Here is a 20,521-nt window from a genome sequence, read left to right as displayed (position 1 = left end):
ATAGCTCAAATGATATGCCTGCAAGAACTATAAACTGTAAAATACAATAAAAATGGGATTTTATTATTAGTTATCATTAAATTTATTTTAATTCTATAACCTGGGAAAGTAATAATACATTAGAATTACTTTAATATCAACCATAAAAGCTTCTAATAAATATTAACAGGAAAGAATATAAAAAGTAAGGAGAAATATGCTATTTTATTTCCCAATACTTCTAATACTAACGCAAACCAATAATCTCTATAATTTAAAAAAATAATGTAAATTTGGGGATTTTATTTTCATAACAATTATAGACTTTGGTTAGCCCTAAACCCCAAAATGGCTCAGTAATTTTTTTATCATCACATACCACTTTAAAATCTAAACATTCAATTCTAGAAAATATTCTATTTTGTTCCAGAAAGTTTCTTTCAGAGTCATTTCTGCCTTTTCTTCAAAGTTTAAAGACTAGGAAAAAAAAAAAAAAAAAAAAAAGACTAGGGCCCAACAGAAAAACAATTAAGTTATAAAAGACCATCCTCAAAGCAACAAAAACTAAAACAAACAAAAAACTTCCAAAATATCACCACTGACTTTCAAAATTACTACTAGTAATTTTCTTTACCAGTTGAAACTCCCAAAGCTCAGAACTTCTTCAAGTAAAAAGAACAAACAAATCTGTCAAATAGAATATTAGAAATAGAAGAGACTCATAAAATCATCTATTTTTATTTTACAGATTAGTCAACAGATGTAAAGGTTAAATTGCTTAAATTCACACTGCTGGTTAGCTAGAGAGCTCGAACATGAACCCAAGTGACAATTAAGTACCTTCACTGAACATTCACTGAGAGCCCATTCTCAGTGTATTGGGTACTTAAAAAAAAAAAAAAAAAGAGGAAAAGGCAAAGGAAAGGAAAGAAGGAAGCTGGTTTGGCGGTCATTCCTCTTAACCCTACCACACCTTCCTATTGTAATTTCTGAAGTGTCCAGTGATAGAAAATTTCTATTAAAGGAGAAATAATGGACTCAGGTTTTACAGTTGGAAAGAGACCCAAGATGTCCATCTAATTCAAGTTTTCATTAATACTTCAATCCCTTTTATAGTACTGAGTCATGCAACCTTGGTTTAAATAGTACCACTAATGAAACCTAAAGAAGGAGCTCATTCCATGGGTGAACAAAACCTTCCTTCCTGGATTCCCTTTTTTATAAGACAGTTCTTCAAATATCTGACAATAGCTATCATGGCTAAGTATAAGATTAGATTAAAAATTTTAAGCAGCCCCATCACATGATTATTTCATATTAAGCTTGGCTAAATAATTCCATCCTCTTCCTGGTCCCCCACTGCCACCTCAACTCTAAAATCTTATTAGATGAACAGCTATCAAGCCAAGTATCCCCCATCATACGCTGCTTCTTCCATACTGTTGTTTGCATATTTAAGCCTAAAAGCAAAATTTAACAACTGTTGTTAATTTGATTTTGTTTTCAGCTCAGTGTTTGAGATGGTCTTTTCTCTTGATTCTGTCATCCTTCTTGAATTGAAGATAGAGAAAAAAACAGAACCCTGTGGCTCTCCATTAGAATCTCCCTCAAGAATATTTCCAAGCCATTGACTGCTTTTGTTACTATTACTCAATTAGTTACAAATCCTTTTAATTTTTATTTTAACCAGTTCACATTTCGATATCTTATGTGAAACTGAGTTATACTATGTCTACACCATGTGCATTAGCATTTGACGTAACAGTGTTGCTAATCATATCAAAAAAGAAACCAGGGTATTTAACGTGGTTTATTCTAATAAATTAATGGCATTTTTTCCTTATTGCCTGTTCTTTTTTTGTTTTTTTTTTTTTGCGGTACGCGGGCTTCTCACTGTTGTGGCCTCTCCCGTTGCGGAGCACAGGCTCTGGACGCACAGGCTCAGCGGCCATGGCTCACAGGCCTAGCCGCTCCGCAGCATGTGGGATCTTCCCGGACCAGGGCACGAACCCGTGTCCCCTGCATCGGCAGGCGGACTCTCAACCACTGCGCCACCAGGGAAGCCCCCTTATTGTTTTTTAAATCTTCACAAGCCATATGTATGAAAAATCTGCTCTACAATTTTGCTGACATTCAACAACAGTTTCTAATTTCTCAAATCCACTCCTTTTTACTTTTTGAAAATCACAATGAACTCTCTTTTTTCTTTTGGTACTTATTCTCTGTGGGTTCCCAGAAATTTTATCTGTAAGTTGCTTCCGCACTCCAGGACTGTTCTGCATAGGACTGTTTATTTCAACTCGCATAATGCGGTCAAGGGTTCCCTTTCTGTATTTTGAAAACGAAGACTGCAAATATTATAATGTAAATCAAATAAGCTGTATTAGAAGAGCATCATGTTCTAGATCTTCCATCTGACCATGAGGTTTATAATATATATCTTCAACAGAATAATCATTTTTGTTCCTCCCTCTACAGACACTAATCTCACACTATGTTTTCACTTTCAGGGTTGTATATTTCTGTACAGATATACATGCTATTATGTATAGTTAAAATTCTTCCCTTCAGTAAAATACATGCCTCAATTACCAATATTTAATTCCACACCACCGAGGCTTAAGTATGCCAAAAGCTTCAGTAATTTGTTTACCAACATATACACTGCATGCTAATAATATACAACACAAGGCCCCGAGTACTGCTTTTAACTAGATTTCTTATAATTTTCACTTAAAAGTATTACACCACCTCTACTATACTACATTTTCTCTAGCCAAAACATTGTTTCTGCCATAGTATTTCACTTGAATTTTACCTATGCTTTTCTCCCCACATCCTTCAAGTGAGGCAGCACTCAACACACTGCTCTCCTATCAACCTTTACGTGTTTAAAATTTAAGACCACAGTTAACAGAAAAGTGGGTTGTCCTTACAGAACTGAAATTTCAAATCACATTAGGAAGCAAAGACAAATGATAATAGGCAGATTCTAAAAAGTATTAATATCTCATTGTAACTCCCAAAAGCAATCTGATACAACCTCATTCTAAACACCTTATTGTATATAAAAACCTTAAGCAACTTTTATTTGGGATGTCAAGTGTTATATTACATAGTTTTACTATCTCAAAGAAAATAATTCAAAACACAGCAGTTTCTCAAATAGCTATACTCGGTCTGTGTGATAATCATTAAGGCACCAAGTCTCAAAGATGTTTAACAAGATCACATAAGGAAATGATATAAAATAATCACTGTGTTCTAATATGTTCTAACAATCCTAAAAATAATCAAGAAAGAACAAAATATATGATACATAAATGTTAAATTTGCCTTTCAGTATGTAAGGATATAAAGTTGACCTCTGAACAACTGGGGTTTGAACTGCATTAGTCCACTTACGTACGGATTTTTTTTCACTAAATACATACTACAGTACTATACCACGGTTGGTTGGATCTGCAGGTGCAGAGCTGCAGACAGGGCAGGGTGCAGAGGGTCAGTGCCTCTAACCCCGTGTTCTTCAAGAGTCAACTGTACTCTCTAAAATGTACTCTCTAAAATACACTCTCTAAAATTCTAGAGCAAACGTCTTTGTCATATAATCTATAGTCTGTATAGTAAGAACTGATGTTCAAAATGACTTGAGTGTTCGAAGGTACTCAACTAACCAATACAAGCATAAATCCTTTCACTTACCTCACTTTACTGTGCATCACAGATACTGTGTCTTTTTACAAATTGAAGGTTTGTGGCAACCCTGCCTCAAGCAAGTCTATCAGCTCCATTTTTGCAACAGCATTATTTTTAAATTAAGGTATGTACATTGCTTTTTAAAGACAAAATGCTATTGTGCACAACAGACTACAATGTAGTGTAAGTATAACTTTTATATGCACTGGGAAACCAAAAAATTCGTGATTCTCTTTATTGTGATATTCGTTTTATTGCAGCATGTAGCAGCCTGGAACTTAAACCGCAATATCTCTGAGGTATGCCTGTAATATACTTAGCATACAGCAATTCTCATGTTTGGAAAGTATAGTTGGCCCTCAGTATCCCTGGGTTCCAACTGCAGAAAATCAATCAGATACTAAGGGCCAACTGTACTACATCATTTTATATAAGGGACTTGAGCATCCTCAGATTTTGGTATCTGAAGGGGGTCCTGGAACCAATTCCCTATGGATATCAAGGGATAACTAATTAATGTTATTTTATAAAAAGATTTTGAATATAAATATAAACAAAAAGAAATTTTTATTAACCTAATTTTGAGTTTGTGACAAAATTCAATTTGCAATTCAATTTCAGGTAACCAAAGATTTACTACTTTAATAATTTGGAATAATACATTATTTGTATTATCTTTGTTTCTATTACCACAAACATTTAGAAGTAAACTAAATGAAAACACTGAAAAAATATTACTGACAAATTTTATGGTCTCTTTATCATTAAAATCTCACTCTAAAAACCATTTACAATATTAAGATGAAAATATTAATACAGAGGATTAAAACCTGAACTTTCATCTGTAAATAACTAGTCTGAGGATGAGATGACTAACCTAAGACGTCTGAAATATTTTCTTTTTTTTTAATGCAGAGCAAGAGCAATGAGAAGTGACTAGAAAGTCACTTGTTCTGATAATAAATTTTATGGCTCCCAAAAATGAAACACTCCTCAGAAAAGTAAAACTTTTCTGTTGTAAAGTTATATTAGATTGTAATCATGTTTTTTTTTGTTTTTTTTTTTTTTTTTGTAATCATGTTTTTACTTTTTAAATAAAAGAGATATATTTTTCCATTTTGGCAAAGAATAAGAAATTGAAATTTCTTATGTGTTAAGACATTATCTCATAGGTTACAAAAAATAAAACATGTACCTATTGCTGAAATAAACTTTTTCTGACATGTGTCAGAAGTTTAGTTGGAACTGAGATACCTGAAATTCATAAACTGAACTCATTTCTTTAAAAACATCTAATTATGGTTTTTATTATTTTCTATTTTCAGCCTCTTTAATAGAATCTAAATTACATTTTTATTTTAATAAAAAATGATAGCATTTGAAATAAATAAACAACTTGAATTTGTTCGTTTGGGGTTTTTTTTGATGTGGACCACTTTTTTAAATTCTTTATTAAATTTGTTAGAATATTGCTTCTGTTTTTTATGTTTTGGCTTTTTGGCCACAAGGCATGTGGGATCTTAGCTCCCGTACCAGGGATCGAACGCACACTCCCTGCATTGGAAGGCAAAGTCTTAACCACTGGACCACCAGGAAAGTCCCAAAACTTGAGTTTTTATATGCATGCCCGCTATCTACGTGAAGTAACCAATGCAGAATTTAATCATGCAAAACATAAAGTGTACTAAAAGGAATATAGATGTATCTGCATATGAAATGCTGAAAGAACCATAGCTAGAAAGAAAGCATTTCAAATTAATGTATTAGAACAATATTAAGATGACTATAAAGAACACTACACTTAACAATGCCTTTCACACTTTTTTCTCCCATTACTAATCAGTTCATTAAAATTTATCAAATTTACAAGTCACTCACTTTCTCTCAAGTCATCTGAAAAAAGCTTTTAACAGAAAACTTAATGAGTATTATATTCCAATTTCTAACACTCAAAACACCTTAGCTCAATTGATTTTAATATCTTTGATTTTAAAATCTAAGTATTCCACAGGTATTTATTTTATGCAACTGATCTACCACTAACTTTTAAATAAATGTGTATTATGCACTCCTTGATGCCCCATAAAACCCCAGAACAACAACAAAAAAAACTTGATATCTTACTTGATGTGAACCTTATAAACTGCCTCACGTCTAAAAGCTACAGAGGCAGAAACTCTTCCTAAATTTCAAATCAGTTTAGTTTTTACCTCAAAAAGTAATGCATGACTAATTCCACATATTATAAAACAAAAAATTTAATGTCCATATTTTAATATTTAATATCTGTATTTTAATAATTCTAAATAAATGCTAAAAACAAAGTAAATATTAAAGTTACTCTAGTTATTTTCTTCTTTGTGCTATTCTGTAGTTTCAAAATCTTCAATGAATATGCATTAATTTTTACATTGCTTTTTCAAAAAAAGACTCTTTGTAAACCAGCATGAGTGGTTACACTTTGTAAACAAAAAGCAAATGAGATGTCAGAATGAGGGGGATAATCTCCAACTCAGGTAGCTTCACTCTCTAACTTAGCTAACACTACTATCGGGTCTCACTATTCCTGGAAGTTAAATATATATAAGGGAGTACCAACAAGAGAGGAAAGAAGAGTGTTGGTTATATCCGTAAGTTTTATTTATTTATTTATTTTTTGGCTGCATTGGGTCTTGGTTGCTGTGCATGAGCTTTTCTCTAGTTGTGGCTAGCTGGGGCTACTCTTTGTTGCAGTGCGTGGGATTCTCATTGTGGTGGCTTCTCTTGTTCCAGAGCACGAGCTCTAGGTGCATGGGCTTCAGCAGTCGTGGCATGCGGGCTCAGTAGTTGTGGCTCACGGGCTCTAGAGCACAGGCTCAGTAGTTGCTCCATGTGGGATCTTCCCAGACCAGGGATTGAACCCATGTCCCCTGCATTGGTAGGCGGATTCTTAACCACTGCGCCACCAGGGAAGTCCCCATCTCTAAGTTTAGAGTAAACTTAGAAGAAAAGGAGGAGGAATCATAAGTAAGATACCCAATAATAAGGATTTCTCCCTCCCTTCTATCTTTAACTACAGTGATTTTCACTTCAGAAAATGGAAGAATCAAGTAATTTACTTCCTCCTACATTTTTCCTCAAGCCAAGAGGCAACAAACAGGAGAATGAGGGCTATAGCCTCACCAAAGATTATTTCTCCCTAACTAAACATAAAATGCTACTTTAGATGTATGGCTTATACATGTGCGATAGTTGCTTTTAACAAAACAAAAAAGACATTAAGTAGCTAATGAAGTTAGCTCTAAGACCACCTACCTCTCCAGGGTGCAATCTATCCCAGTTTTCATTAATGTATGTCATAAGCTCAAGTTCAGAATCAAAGTATTTCTTCTTGTGAATAACACTTAGGTTGTAAAGGCATAGGTGTGCTATATCTACCCTGGAATCCAAAAATAATCAAACTTTATGAAAACAATGTTTTTGGTTATTGTTTAAAAATCACACAATATTTTTATAAAACCAGCAATTAAAAAATCCAAAGTATTTAGGTGAACAGAGGGTTAATATCACAAGTCATATTCACAATAAGTCATTACATATGAAAATAAATGAAAAACATTAACTAAACATTTAATTTATCCTGAATAGTAAAAATTAAAAGATATTTGATTTCTTGAAATACATTCAAAGAGGACCTGACTGTAAGAAAAAATAACTTATGATCTAAAATTTCATGTTTTCACTACTACATAAGCTACAAAATGGATCACGCTTTAACAGACTTTTATCTGATTCATGAATTAAATCTTATCTTTTCCTAAAATATGTAAAATATTTGACAAAAATTTCTAAGCACTTACTATAAACATTTTCAGTAAATCTCCAAAATTCATCGTACTTCCCATGCCCAAGGATTACTTAACTGAGGCAGAAATTGGCATATTTGTTATAAGACGTTTCTCTGTTCTACTGATGCTATTCTGAAGGCCCAAAAGAACTAGAAACATGAATAAGAATTTTGAAGATCTAAAAGATATTTGAAAGTTACTTTTTATGCCATTAGAAACTGAATGGCCTTACTACTTCAGCAATAAAACTAGATAATCTTTGGGGAAGATGACATCAGGCTTGAGGATAAATACAGAAAAAGAAATAAAGCCAGGCATAAAGAAGAACAAATTTTTATTTAAGGTAAGTAAATGTATATAGAAAGTTTCATCCTGTAGATTTAAAAATATGGCTCTTTTTTGTTCCTTAACAGAAATGTCCGTACTTACCATTGTAATGGTAGACGTTTGAGGTATTCTGGTCCAGAACTGCAGACAGAGCAAATAAATGTATAAAACCTAAGGAAAAAAGAAAAGTTATATACTGAGTAATCAAGAATACATATAAATTATTTAACAATTAAAATTAATATTCAGCAAGTGCAAATCCTACAATTGACATAAGGACTGATACACAAAGCAAAATATAATTTGAATCATGACACTGTGCTTTAAAGAGTTTCTTTTCCAGTAATGACAAATAATAAAATAGTTTGTATATGGGGGAAAGGGGCAATTTTTTTTTAACCATTAGAGACCTTCAGAGTTCACATACAGATTGATATACAGGCATAGTTTACTAATGGCTTGTGTGTAACGGGAATTGTGATGGCTACTCCGATACACATTGTCACTTTTCAATGCTCAAAACAACATGGTAGAAAAAGCCCAGGAGACAAGCTGACCTTCCTAAGGTCAGAAAGACAATAAATCACATAAGCTAAGATCTAAACCCAGAGTTTTTGATGTTACATTTAGTGATCTAATTTTTCTTCTAAAGCTCTCTCTGCTATTTCATGCTCTCTTAATCCAAAAAGACATTAGGTCTATCTTTGAGGTTCTTTGGATCCCCTTGAGGTTCTTTAAAAGAAGGTACCAATGAGAATAGTTTAGAGTACTGTGGGGCAATAGGTGCAAATATGTTCACTGGTCAAATACTTCAAAGCTTTCTGCAATATCCAAAAGTACAAAAATTATGTGCTTTTTAAAATTATATATAATTTAAGTATATTAAACAATATATTCCCAAGGTGAACCTTTTACAAATCACTATTAAAACTACTTTTAGAAATGTGAAAATGAAAAAACATAAATACAATTTTAAAAAGCTAAAAAAAAAAAATCAGTCAAATGCCCTTCTCTCACCTGTCTCCAAATAGCATTGGCTTTTGAAGGCATTGCACACAAGCTTCATGAAACCACTGTTTACATTTGCAGCACTGCAGCATCTTTAAATACCAGCTATAAGAAAAAATTTAAGATTAAAATTACTACCTTTCATGAGGTAAAGTTTAAAAAAAAAAAACAACGACAAAAGTGACATACAGAATATAGTTCTGATTACAGTATCACATTTCTGGTATATTTAGTGCTAAATTTTTCTTCCCAAAAAGGTTATTAGTACTGACCATTTCATTCCTCTTCTCTTTTATCCATGAGAATTTATAAGCTCTTGAAAGCTACATCTACTATTTCTAATCAATAAGTGCCTGGGTCCTAAATTAGTAAAGGATCTTTGTGAAGCCTGGGATTTTTTCACATCAACAGTCTCAGAGGTCACTGATATGTAGAGCTATCTGTCTCATATACCAAATAGCCATAGGCAACTTTATGCCTTCACTGTGTTTCTATTATTCTTGTTCCTTATAATGAAAAGAAAAGGAGTACAGCAATTTAATAAATTTGGTTAACATAACCACAAATCTAATCTAAGACTCCACCAGGTATAAAGGCTTTGTGACAGATTTTGTTCTCTTTCAGATGGCTGAAGATGCTAAAACTGAATCTTCAGCTAAAGATATCCTCTCTTTTTAGTTAGTACATGGTTTTAATATCCTTACTTGCCACCCAAATAATGCCTCTTCTTCAAATAATTCTTTTGCTCAGTAAGTTAGCCCCACGTTAATTTTAAGCCATACACAGGCAAAGGCAAGATGCTACTAGTAAGGTCATTCATTCATCAAAAGGCTAATGAATACTATGTTCTAGGTACTCTGTTAGGTGTTAAAGTGTTAGCAATATCAAACATAGTTCATGAAGTCATAGTACTTAAAGAACAATGAACAATCTGCTTCATAAAATAATGTCTATAAACTAAGATGCTAGGTATAAATGAGTAAAGGAGAAAGATCAATCTCTAGGTTCACTTTAGCTCTTATAAATGATTTAAAGAAACCAGAGAATGCTTCTTAAACCTGCAGGCAACCAAAAACTGAGAAATGTTATAGAAATGTTAAACCACAAATAAAAATTCCGTAAGACTAGAGACAAGGTAGAATGAAGAACTAAAATTTCATTCATTTACATATTCATTTATTCATGTTTTCGTCACTGAACATCTTATATGTCCCAGCATTCTTCTAGAGAGCAGCCCTGTCTTAAGAGAAACATGGAGTCTGATAAGATTTAAGAAACCAATAATTTAATAGAGTTAAATGTAAAGTTATCCACTAACATTTTTTTAAATGTAGTACAAATACATGATGCACAATTTGGTTTAATATCAGCTTGTATGAAAAAAAGAACTAAAAGCTTTAGTTTTAGTCGACCATCTACAAACTCATAATGAGCCAAAAGAGTATGATGGGACGACCAAAAAGGGGTAATACAATCTTTCCTTGCAACAACAGAAGCATAATATCTAGAACTCTAATAGCTTCGTTATATTCTGTCAGACTAGTCCTGGAAACACTGCATTTTGTAATCATGGCACCATTATTTCAAGAGTAAACTTTCAAAAACTGAAGAGCAACAAAGACAGAGTTTGGAAAACACGTCATAAAGAATGTTTGATAGGAATGCAGATTTTAGCCTAGAAAAGAGAACACTTGTTATGTGAGTCATGGGAGTGGGAAATACGATTACTGGATTTAAGTATTTTAAGAGCTACCTCCTAAGAAAGATAAGATGCATGTGTTTAGTTACAAAGAGCAGAACTAGAACCAGTGATCAGAAGTTAAAGGTAAATTTCTAAACATTCTTAGTTAGAACTCTGACTCACTTATTTAGCAAACATTTAATGATAAAGATGAATAAAACTACAGCTTCTAATCCCTCCCAATTTTCTTTATTGATGCTTTCATGCATTTACAATTCACTATCACTCCCATACCACAATCAATAACAAAAATAAAGTGGACAATATAAGCAATTAAGGGCATTAAATAACCATATTTACTTACTCTCCAGGGCCTCCACAATAGCAGTAACATTGCTGGACATTGGTTTTATGACCTGCATCCCATTCAAGGTCTGCCACACTATAGGGTAATGTTTGCTTCATGACTTGCAATGCTTTGGCATTTGGTCCTTTCTTAAGCGCACCACCCCTCTATATTAGAGGGAAAAAGTTATTTAAAAGAGTGAAGGATAAAATTTTAAATACAATTCTATAATTTAAAAATGCTTCTGAAACTTATGAAGAAATTTCCATTCTAAATTTCTTACCATATCACAAACTGTTTGACCAATAATAATCTTTATTTATTTTGTTGTCTTTTCTTTCAAATTATTGCCCCAAGACCACTATCAGAAAATAAGCGCAAGAATAGTTGCAAGTCACTTAAGCATCATTAGTCAAACAATAAGCAGTACCTCCTTCTACCCAAGATTGATTGCTCATTTCATTCAAATAAACTTTCAACGTACACAATCATTACGTTGATAGTGTCTTACAAATTCCATTTAGGGCGTTAGCCCAAAACACTTAAAAGATACCTTTGTTGTTGTTGCAAAAACACACTGTCGACAGAGCCATTTTTCATCTGAATCAATCACACTGGAATCAATATGAGGTGTGTGACACAACTGATGATATCCTTAATATCAAAAAAAGCATAAAGCAAATTCTCTTTTATTAATAAATACTGCAACACAATTTAAAGAAGGCATTTTAGTATTCTCTTTTCCTACGTTAATATATTTACAACTGATGACTAAACTTATGGTAACAGCTTCAAATTACCAATGTAAAGAATTTTTAATCATTAATCTTCAACAGGGGCATTAAGTATGTAATAAAACTTTTCCACAAGATTAAAAAAAAATCAATGTTTACCTTGGCCACACTTATCACATATAACCATTTCATTGGGAGCTTCTGAATACTCTTCTTGACATATTGTACAGACCATTTCCCCACTTCCAGTGGCTCCTGAAATATTTAAAATATACATAAAGAATTGTTCCATATAACAAAACCACTTTTTTTACTCAGTGAGTAGCCCATATTGGCAATGTCTGTTCCCTAGATCATAATGGTATTTTCTCAAGGCAAAGTACTATACACAAAATGCTCTCTCTCTGCTCCTTATCTGTGTTCTTCCTACCTTTAACTTAAGATGCCTCACTGTCTACATTCATAATTTAATCTGCTTTTTGGCAGAGGGCATAATTTAAACTGCTCTCAGGCAGGATCCCTTACTATTTACTTCCAATATTCCCACCCTCTCGGGAGGCAAGAGAAGGGGATGTTTTGTGAACACTAGAACTACTCTCCAGAACACACACCTACCCATGAACATTACTCACTCACCCTACACTGTGTAACATCATGAGACTAAAGAAAAGGAGCAAGGAAGATCCGCCAATGACTCCCTACTCTCAAGATTCAGAACGCTTCTTTTTACCTACTAATTTATAAAAAAGGCTGAACACTAATTATTTGATCTCCAGCTTCTGAAATCTGGAACTATGGTGTCAAACAACATACCTAAACAATATCCCACTGAAACAAAAATGAGGGGTTCCAGTTATTAATTACATTTTACCTGAATAGGTAAGTTATTTCTTCCTTAAACATTTTTATTCTAAAAACAATTTTATTCTGCAAAATTTAGAATAGAATTTTATCACTTTAGCACAATTATTTCCAATAATCTCTTCTCATGAATTTCAATATACATAGTTAAAATACTAATACATACACTTTATTCACATACCAACAATAATAAAAAGGTACAATTTTGTGCTATGAGCCAGCATTATGTTAGGCTCTTGATACATATTATTTTAATTCCACAATTTATTAGATACATATCCTATTTATAGAGAAGAATTGAAGCTCAGAAAGATAAAGTATCTAATCCAAGTACCCTCAGTCACAGAGTATCAAGGCTAGGATTCAAACCCAGATACACCAGAGTCCATATTCTCTCCACTGTGAGATGCTTCTTTTCATTAATACTATGTAATGTTTTTTCCATCAAAAGCATTTCTCACACTGTAGTTTTCAAACGTATAACTTCTAAAAGCTGTATAATATTCTGTCCAGTGGAAAGAACCAAGTTTACTTTATTATGACTCTATTCTTAGATATGCAGGTTACCAAATTTTTTGCTTGCTTGTTTTTTGCATTTCTCCTTTTTTGTTTTGGCTCTTGTCCTCTCTCCTCTCCTCTCCCAGGCTTTGTTTGCTTGGCTGGATGTGGCTTCCCATAGTTTCTCAGTTTATGGCTCCAGTCACGAAAGCGACCAGACTGAGCCTAGAACCTCTCAGTCCAAATCTGCAACTTCCTGGAAAAGGACCAATAGCCCAGATTGTGGTAGGTGTCTGATCTGACTCCCACTATAACCATGTGGACTGGTGTAGGAGAAGGCAGTTCCTCGTAAAAGAGGGTGCTGATCCGTCAAACAATATGTGTTCACCCTCAGGAAACAATCCTGAGGAAGCAGAGAACTGCCTTTACTTGTGAAATCCAACATGTCTTTTTTATCATCAAGTTTACAAAAACTTTCTGTGTAGCTTAGTGACCTTCTATAGTCTCCCTCACTCTAAACCCAAATGACTATAAAGCCATTTCATCTTAGACATGCCAAATTTTTTGTTGTTGTTAAAAGAAAGCTACAGCAAATATTTTTCATCTAGATTTTTTACTTATGAATTATTTCTTTTGAATAAACTGCTACAAATGAGTCTGCTGTATAGATGAAAGCATATAAAACATCTTTATGTATTTAATGCAACTATTAAATATCCAAAATAGAAATTTACATTGCCACCAGCAGTGTATCATTTTCACAGAAACCATAACAGTATTAGGTATTAAGATTAAAAATCCTTTTAAAATTATTTAATGGTTTTAATATACTATCTCCCTGTTGTAATGTACACTTCTTTGACTACTAATATGACTATACATTGTTCCTACTTATGAAAAATTTTTAAAAGAATCTTATGAGTGAAATTACTATAATTTATTAAGTTATTTTGATATATAACTACTATAAGCAGGATCCTTACAGGAAGAAAACTACTAAAGCTACACTCCACACTGACATCTGCCATATTGCAATTTTCAGGTTCACTTACTCATTCTATATCAACTGCAAGTTACATACATGTGTGCTACTTTCTGGGTGTTACAAAGAGTTAAATGGCCAAGGAGCTGTCCTATCTCATGAGGATAGTAAAAGGAGCCAGCGAGGAAAAAACAACCACAGACCACTGAACTGATATACTGGATATGCCACATGTAGGACAAGACCCCCTCACTTTCACAACAACTTTCTATCTATGTACAACTGGTTTTCTTCTTCCCTTCTGGAAGGGAGGAAGGATGGGAGGGAGGGAAGAAAACACAAAGACAGACCTATATTTAACCCACAGAAACCTCAAAATGGTAGAAAAGTTGAAAGGGACACATAGTTAATACAACGGGAACAGAAGCAGTATAACATGTTTCAGTTCCACCAGAGAGAACCATATTTACAAACTAAGTAAAAGGGATAATTCTGTATGCAGGGTAATAAGATCTGTTCAATATTACTACTGCTGGAGACCTCCTATCTGCCTCCTATTCCTTTCCTCACTGACCCCTCAATTTGAGATTCAAAACATAACTTTAGACCTTTAAACTGATCAGTCCTAAAAACTGTAAAAAGTTTCTTTCACTAGAAAGACATTTTACTAGAGTAACAGCTATTGAGTTCTCCACCTAATCCCTGAGTACCATGTATAAAAATGGCAACTACAACATTCCAATTCCTTAACCAAAACTTTTTTTATTCTTTAAAAAAAAACTAAGAGTGAAATCAAGAAATTGAACACAGCAGTAACCTACCATAAAGTCGCATTTGGGATTCAAATTAAAAACTCAATTGATAAATACTTTACAGAATGTCTCCTTTCTACAGGGGGAGATATAAAAACACCTTAGTGCAGGCCCATTAACCCATTAAAAGGATACCAAAAGTGGGGCTTTAGTGTGCAGCTGAAGTACTCAGATTTTTACTATTCATAATTTTTTATAAAGCACTTTCCATGAAATAGATATCTGAAAAAAATACCTTTATTTAGCAGATTCAAAAAACATACAGTAATTATAGCTTGCAAAAATAAAAAGCATAACAAGAAACATACCTATTACCAAACCAAAGCATACCTGTATTCATTTTTACTTGTACCCAAATGCAGCCTCATTTTCCCATCTAAACATAAAAAACCGTAACTAAGCAGTAATTTTAAACTATTCTTATCAATGAATATTTCTAGCATTCTAAAGGTATTTAATAGTCCTAATTCCCCAAAACATCTGGCAAACAGTATGTTCTCAATAAATATTAGCTCTCTATATTACTTTGTACTAATACAGGCAAGTAACAGCAAAGGTGAAGTCGTGTTACTCATTAGTAACTAAAATTTTTCTTCAAAGTTCTTAGAAGGGTCCTAACAATAATTTATACATGTGCGCATCAGTGATGCATCTGTCGTCTAATCTATCTCTACCCTAACAGAGCAATTCTTGTTCTTCTTATGGTCTATAAAATAGATTATAACTCCTTGAAGACTCTGAAGAATACATGTATTTTTTTAGTTATCTTAATACACTGTACTAAACAGAAAGCACTAGAAAATGACAAGCTGAAGAAAATAAAATTTTAGTGTAAATCGTGTCCAAGGGAAATAGTAGCACCTGCCTGTTTGAATGTCCTTCCAGAGAACCCAGGATTTAGAACTGTCTTCAAATATGATGAAGCAGCTCTGTTTCAATATGTTTATCTGAAATACAGAGGAAAACTTATGGTGATTTCTTTTAAAATCAAAACCATGAAGTTAAATTTCAATCCAATATTATTAAAAGTTTACTACAGAAACTGCAAAAGGTATTAAGGTAACTTGCCTTTTTGATAGTTCCAAGATAAAACAAGCCATCTGACCATCTAGCTAGGACATCCTGACCCTCTTCAAATTTACATGCTGGCTTTTTGACTTTATGTCCATCCTGTAAAGACAGCTTGGTCAAGGATGTTGGGGTCTTTTGGTTTCGACGTAAAGGAGACCGCTTGTGGACCAGTGAATTACCTGCCCCTGTAGAGTCTCTGTTTAGGAAATAAATAACCATATATAAGAGTGACCGAAAGGGAGGGGTTATCTGTATGTGTATGGCTGATTCACTCTGTTGTGCTGTGGAGGCTAACACAACATTGTAAAGCAACCATACTTCAATAAAAATTAATAAAACGAAACAGAACAGGACTGATTTACTTATAGAGCTTATTTTATAACAATCATATATTTCATGTATTAATCAAATTTTTTTACTTACTGAAAACCTTACATTTAGGGAAAATATTAACAAGTACCTCAAATCATAAAAACTCCAGAAACAAAGAAGCTTAAAATAAAATGATAGCAGTTGTCAATATTCATTCAATGAGGCCAGGATTCAGCAACCACTCCAAGGTAACATATTCAGGGCAACTCTCATTAAAATGACAGCTGTAAGTTGAAGTGGGTAGGCCATGGTCATAAGCAAAGGATGCCGTGAATCTCATATCTAGGTTTAGATAAACTAAAAGAAGCTGCATGGTATAATTTCATAAGCACTTGATAAAGAATAAAAATGATTAGGCCAACAGATACACACTACTATATGTAAAACAGATAAACAACAAGGACCTACTGTATAGCACAGGAAACAATATTCAATATCTTGTAATCAGCTATAATGGGAAAGAATCAGAAAAAGAATACATATATAGGGACTTCTCTGGCAGTACAGGGTTAAGACTCCACGCTCTCAATGCAGGGGTCACTGGTCAATCCCTGGTCAGGGAACTAAGACCCTGCATGCCATGTGAACAAAAAAAAAAGAATATATACACATATATACATATATGTATAACTGAATCGCTTTGCTGTACACATGAAACACTGCAAATCAACTGTACTTCAGCTTAAGAAAAGATTATGCCACATGTAGTTAAAACACACTAACCAGTGACTCTGGGTAGTTGGGTATATTCAACCCACTGGAAGGGTAGTCATGACCTACCTCCAGGGAATCACCACTGAATTAAGCCTTGTTTATTGACGGGAATGTGTCACAGTCCCTCAAATATGCAGAATGGAAGTTTAAAAAAAAAAAAACTAAGAGCCACCAATTTCACAAATCATACTCAACTGAGAAGCCAATTATAAGATCACTTACATTTTTTAAGCATAAGACCCCAAAATTACATACTCCAAAATTACATTGTAACTTATATATCAGTTATTGTATAAACAGCATAGCATACCACCAACAGCTTTCTTAAAGAAAACAAAGCCGTATTTGTTTGGTTTCACTTTCCCAATTTAGATTTTTTTTTACTAACTAAACATACAACAGTACGTAAAACTAGATAGACGATAATTCAAAAACAGTATAAAAGTTAAGTAAAAACAAAACAAATAGGGAAGAAAAAAAATGTTTCCAATTGGGAATACCTATTTTCATTACCTATAAGGATAAACAAATTCTGGGAAATTCTGTCATAAACTACAACATGAACAAACCTTAAAGACATTACGCTAAAGCAAAATCAGCCAGACAAAATGGAAAAATACTGTATAATTCCACTTACATAAGGTTATAAGAGCAGTCAAATTGATAGAGACAGAGAGTAGAATGGGGATTACCAGTGGCTTGGAGGAGGGAGGAGAAACTCTACACACTTCTAAAGTGTACAGAGTTTCAGTTTGAAAGATACACTACATTTTAAAAATATACAAAGGAATATGGGCTGCCCTGGTGGTGCAGTAATTGAGAATCCACCTTCCAACGCCCAGGACATAGGTTAGAGCCCTGGTCCGGGAAGATCCCAAATGCCACGAAGCAACTAAGCTCGTGCACCACAGCTGCTGAGCCTGTGCTCTGGAGCCCGTGAACCACAACTACTAAAGCCCACGTGCCTAGAGCCCATGCTCCGCAACAAGAGAAGCCACCACAATGAGAAGCCCACACACTGCAATGAAGAGTGGCCCCCACTCGCCAAAACTAGAGAGAGCCCAGGCACAGCGGCAAGGACCCAATGCAGCCAAAAATAAATAAATAAATAAAATTTATTTAAAAACTTAAAACTAAAAAAAAATTAAATATCCAAAGGAATAATGACTGATAGCACCCCACATTTGCTAAAAAACATTAATCTATATAACCAAGAAGTTAAACTCCAAGTAGGATAAATACAGAGTTACACATCCAGACAAACCACAGTAAAAATGCTGAAAGACAGAGAAAATCTTGAAAGCAGCAAGAAAAATAATTCATCACATGCAAAGAAACCCCAGTAAGGTTAACTACTCATCAGAAACAATGAAGGCCAGAAGGCAGTGAAATGACATATTCAAAGCACTGAAAGAAAAAAAACTGTCAATCAAGAATCTTATATCCAGCAAAACTGTCTTTCAAAAATGAAGGTGAAATAAAGATACTCCCAGATAAACAAAACCTGAGAGAATTTGTTGCTAGCAGAGCTACCTTACAAGAAATGAAGGAGGTTCTTAAGGTTGAAATTAAGTAAACCAAGGTAGAAATTCAAATACACACACACACACACAAAACAAAGAACACTAGGAAAATAAGGTAATTATAAAAGACAGTATAAATGCATATTTCCTCTAAAGGAAACATATGGAAAAATATGTACATAACTGTATTGTTAGGCCTATAACATACAAGAATGTAATATATTTGACAATAAGAGCACAGAGATGTTGGTGGGAACAAAATTGTATTTAAGTAGTGACACCAGATGGCAGCTCCAACCCATAGGAACAGATCTAGGAAACTAAAAATGGTAAGTAAAGTAAATATAAGTGAAATGAGTGTGTCAAGAAAGTATCCACCATATACCAAAGCAAGTCACTGTTTCAAGTAAAAAATGGTGTTCCATGGAAAAGCTACTAGCTCAGCCAGCAACTCAAACAATGGCATTAATACTTTATATATATATATATATATATATATATATATATTTCCTATTCTGTCACACATAACATTAAAAACCTGAACTCAAGATTAAGATTTAGTGAAAATAATTTCTACTGTTTCATCAAGAACGTTCTTGAATAAAATAGGGTTTTCTGCGTGTGTGTGCACATGTGTGTTTTGTTTGTTTTACTGTGAGTGCTCAAAAATAAAGAATGCTAGCACAGTTTGATGCCTTGTTTCATGCTAAGGTACACAGCAGTCTGACCAAACACTGTGTTTACGCCATTGTACAAATGTCAACACAGTGGGAAAGCAAACAACATCTTAGTATTATCATGAAAATAGTTTAGATCTTACAGGCCACCTGAAAGGACCCATGGATCACATTTTAAGAGCCATGCTCTAAATAAAGGAATATATATTGTCATACATTATTGTCAGAGTCAGCTGTAAGGAAAAGGCACTTCAATACTATACTTAGAAGGGTTAAAAGACTTAAAAGCCTGACAAGATGAGTCCTAGATAAGTAAAAATGGAGAATGAGTCACTACAACAAATTTTATCAGCACGAATGCTCAATGCCAGGCTGAGAACTTTCTCCAGACAGTGAAACAATACTTTCAAATCACAGTATGAAAATGACCCTATGAGCAAGTAACTTTCTAGAAAGCTACAAATCCAGTGGTCACAGCAGCACTTTGCTTCCCGTAAGTTAAAAAAACTAACTGAAAGCCTGAGCAACCTAATTAATTATGGGTGAGAAATGACCTCAACAGAATGCCAGGGTGACTACAATGACCTAGAGCCTTCCAATTCTAGAGTGGAAGATGTACAAAAATCAAAACTGCAAACATTCCCAAATAGTTTCATATGCTCTGCTATTGCTTCAACAAATTCCCTCCCTTTTTCACCTTTGATGGCAAGGTCTGTCCCCATCTTACTCTCCATTATATTACTCCCACTACACGAGGACATGTATGTCCTTAGATCTTAAGAAATGAACCATTAAAAATTTTTTTTCCATCTCCTAGTGTTTCCACCTAGTGTTTCTGGTGTATGGTGTATAAACAGTACCTAATCTAATAACACTTGCCCTTGATTCCTTATGACCCCCTCCCACTACAACCTCCCTATTGTTTCCCTTCCATTTACAGCCAAACCTCTGGGGAAAAGTTACTTGAGTGATTATTATGTGCTCAACCACACATTAAGCTTTCTGCATATTTATTCTTTCACAGATCATTTGTTAAGCCCCCATTATGAGCCATTTACTGTGCCAGCAGAACAGAGATAATACTCAGAACAATGTTATGGAGACATTTTTACAGATAACAATTTCACAGATCCCTTTTTACATATGAAAAAACTGTAACTCTAAGAAGACAGATTAAATAACTTGACCAAGGTTATAGAATTACAGACCAGAGCCAGCATTCAATAAATCTTTCTACTCGCACCTTCCCAGTAACATTCAACTATTCTTAAAAACTTGCAAGGATCGAGGCGGGAAAAGCAGAGAACTAAAATTCCCTTGATTCCTTCTGCCCCTCCCACCACTTCCTATTATTTCTTCCCTCTCATTCACAGCCAAACCTTTGGGATAAAGTTATACACATTTAACTGTCTC

The 20,521-nt window shown here is 33.9% G+C and overlaps 1 protein-coding gene across 3 annotated transcripts in view; it reads right to left on the bottom strand.

The window, feature by feature from the left end:
• Positions 1-20,521, bottom strand: part of MTF2 (metal response element binding transcription factor 2) — an 83,983-nt gene that overhangs the window by 10,580 nt on the left and 52,882 nt on the right. For 2 of the 3 annotated variants that reach the window (XM_024743570.1, XM_024743569.1), the window contains exons 2-9: positions 15,820-16,018; positions 15,617-15,698; positions 11,758-11,853; positions 11,418-11,518; positions 10,883-11,031; positions 8,847-8,942; positions 7,932-8,000; positions 6,970-7,093 (exon numbers count right to left, since the gene is read on the bottom strand). In XM_024743570.1, coding sequence (XP_024599338.1) covers positions 6,970-7,093; positions 7,932-8,000; positions 8,847-8,942; positions 10,883-11,031; positions 11,418-11,518; positions 11,758-11,853; positions 15,617-15,698; positions 15,820-16,018 — 916 coding nt within the window. The remainder of the gene's footprint in view (positions 1-6,969; positions 7,094-7,931; positions 8,001-8,846; positions 8,943-10,882; positions 11,032-11,417; positions 11,519-11,757; positions 11,854-15,616; positions 15,699-15,819; positions 16,019-20,521) is intronic. The other variant, XM_024743571.1, reaches the window with a different exon arrangement.

Source organism: Neophocaena asiaeorientalis, unplaced genomic scaffold (genome assembly GCF_003031525.2).
Source record: "Neophocaena asiaeorientalis asiaeorientalis breed wild unplaced genomic scaffold, Neophocaena_asiaeorientalis_V1.1 scaffold317, whole genome shotgun sequence".
Classification (NCBI taxonomy): Eukaryota; Metazoa; Chordata; class Mammalia; order Artiodactyla; family Phocoenidae; genus Neophocaena; species Neophocaena asiaeorientalis.
The sequence above is the reverse complement of the archived record's forward strand: the minus strand, read 5'-3'. Positions and strand labels throughout refer to the sequence as shown.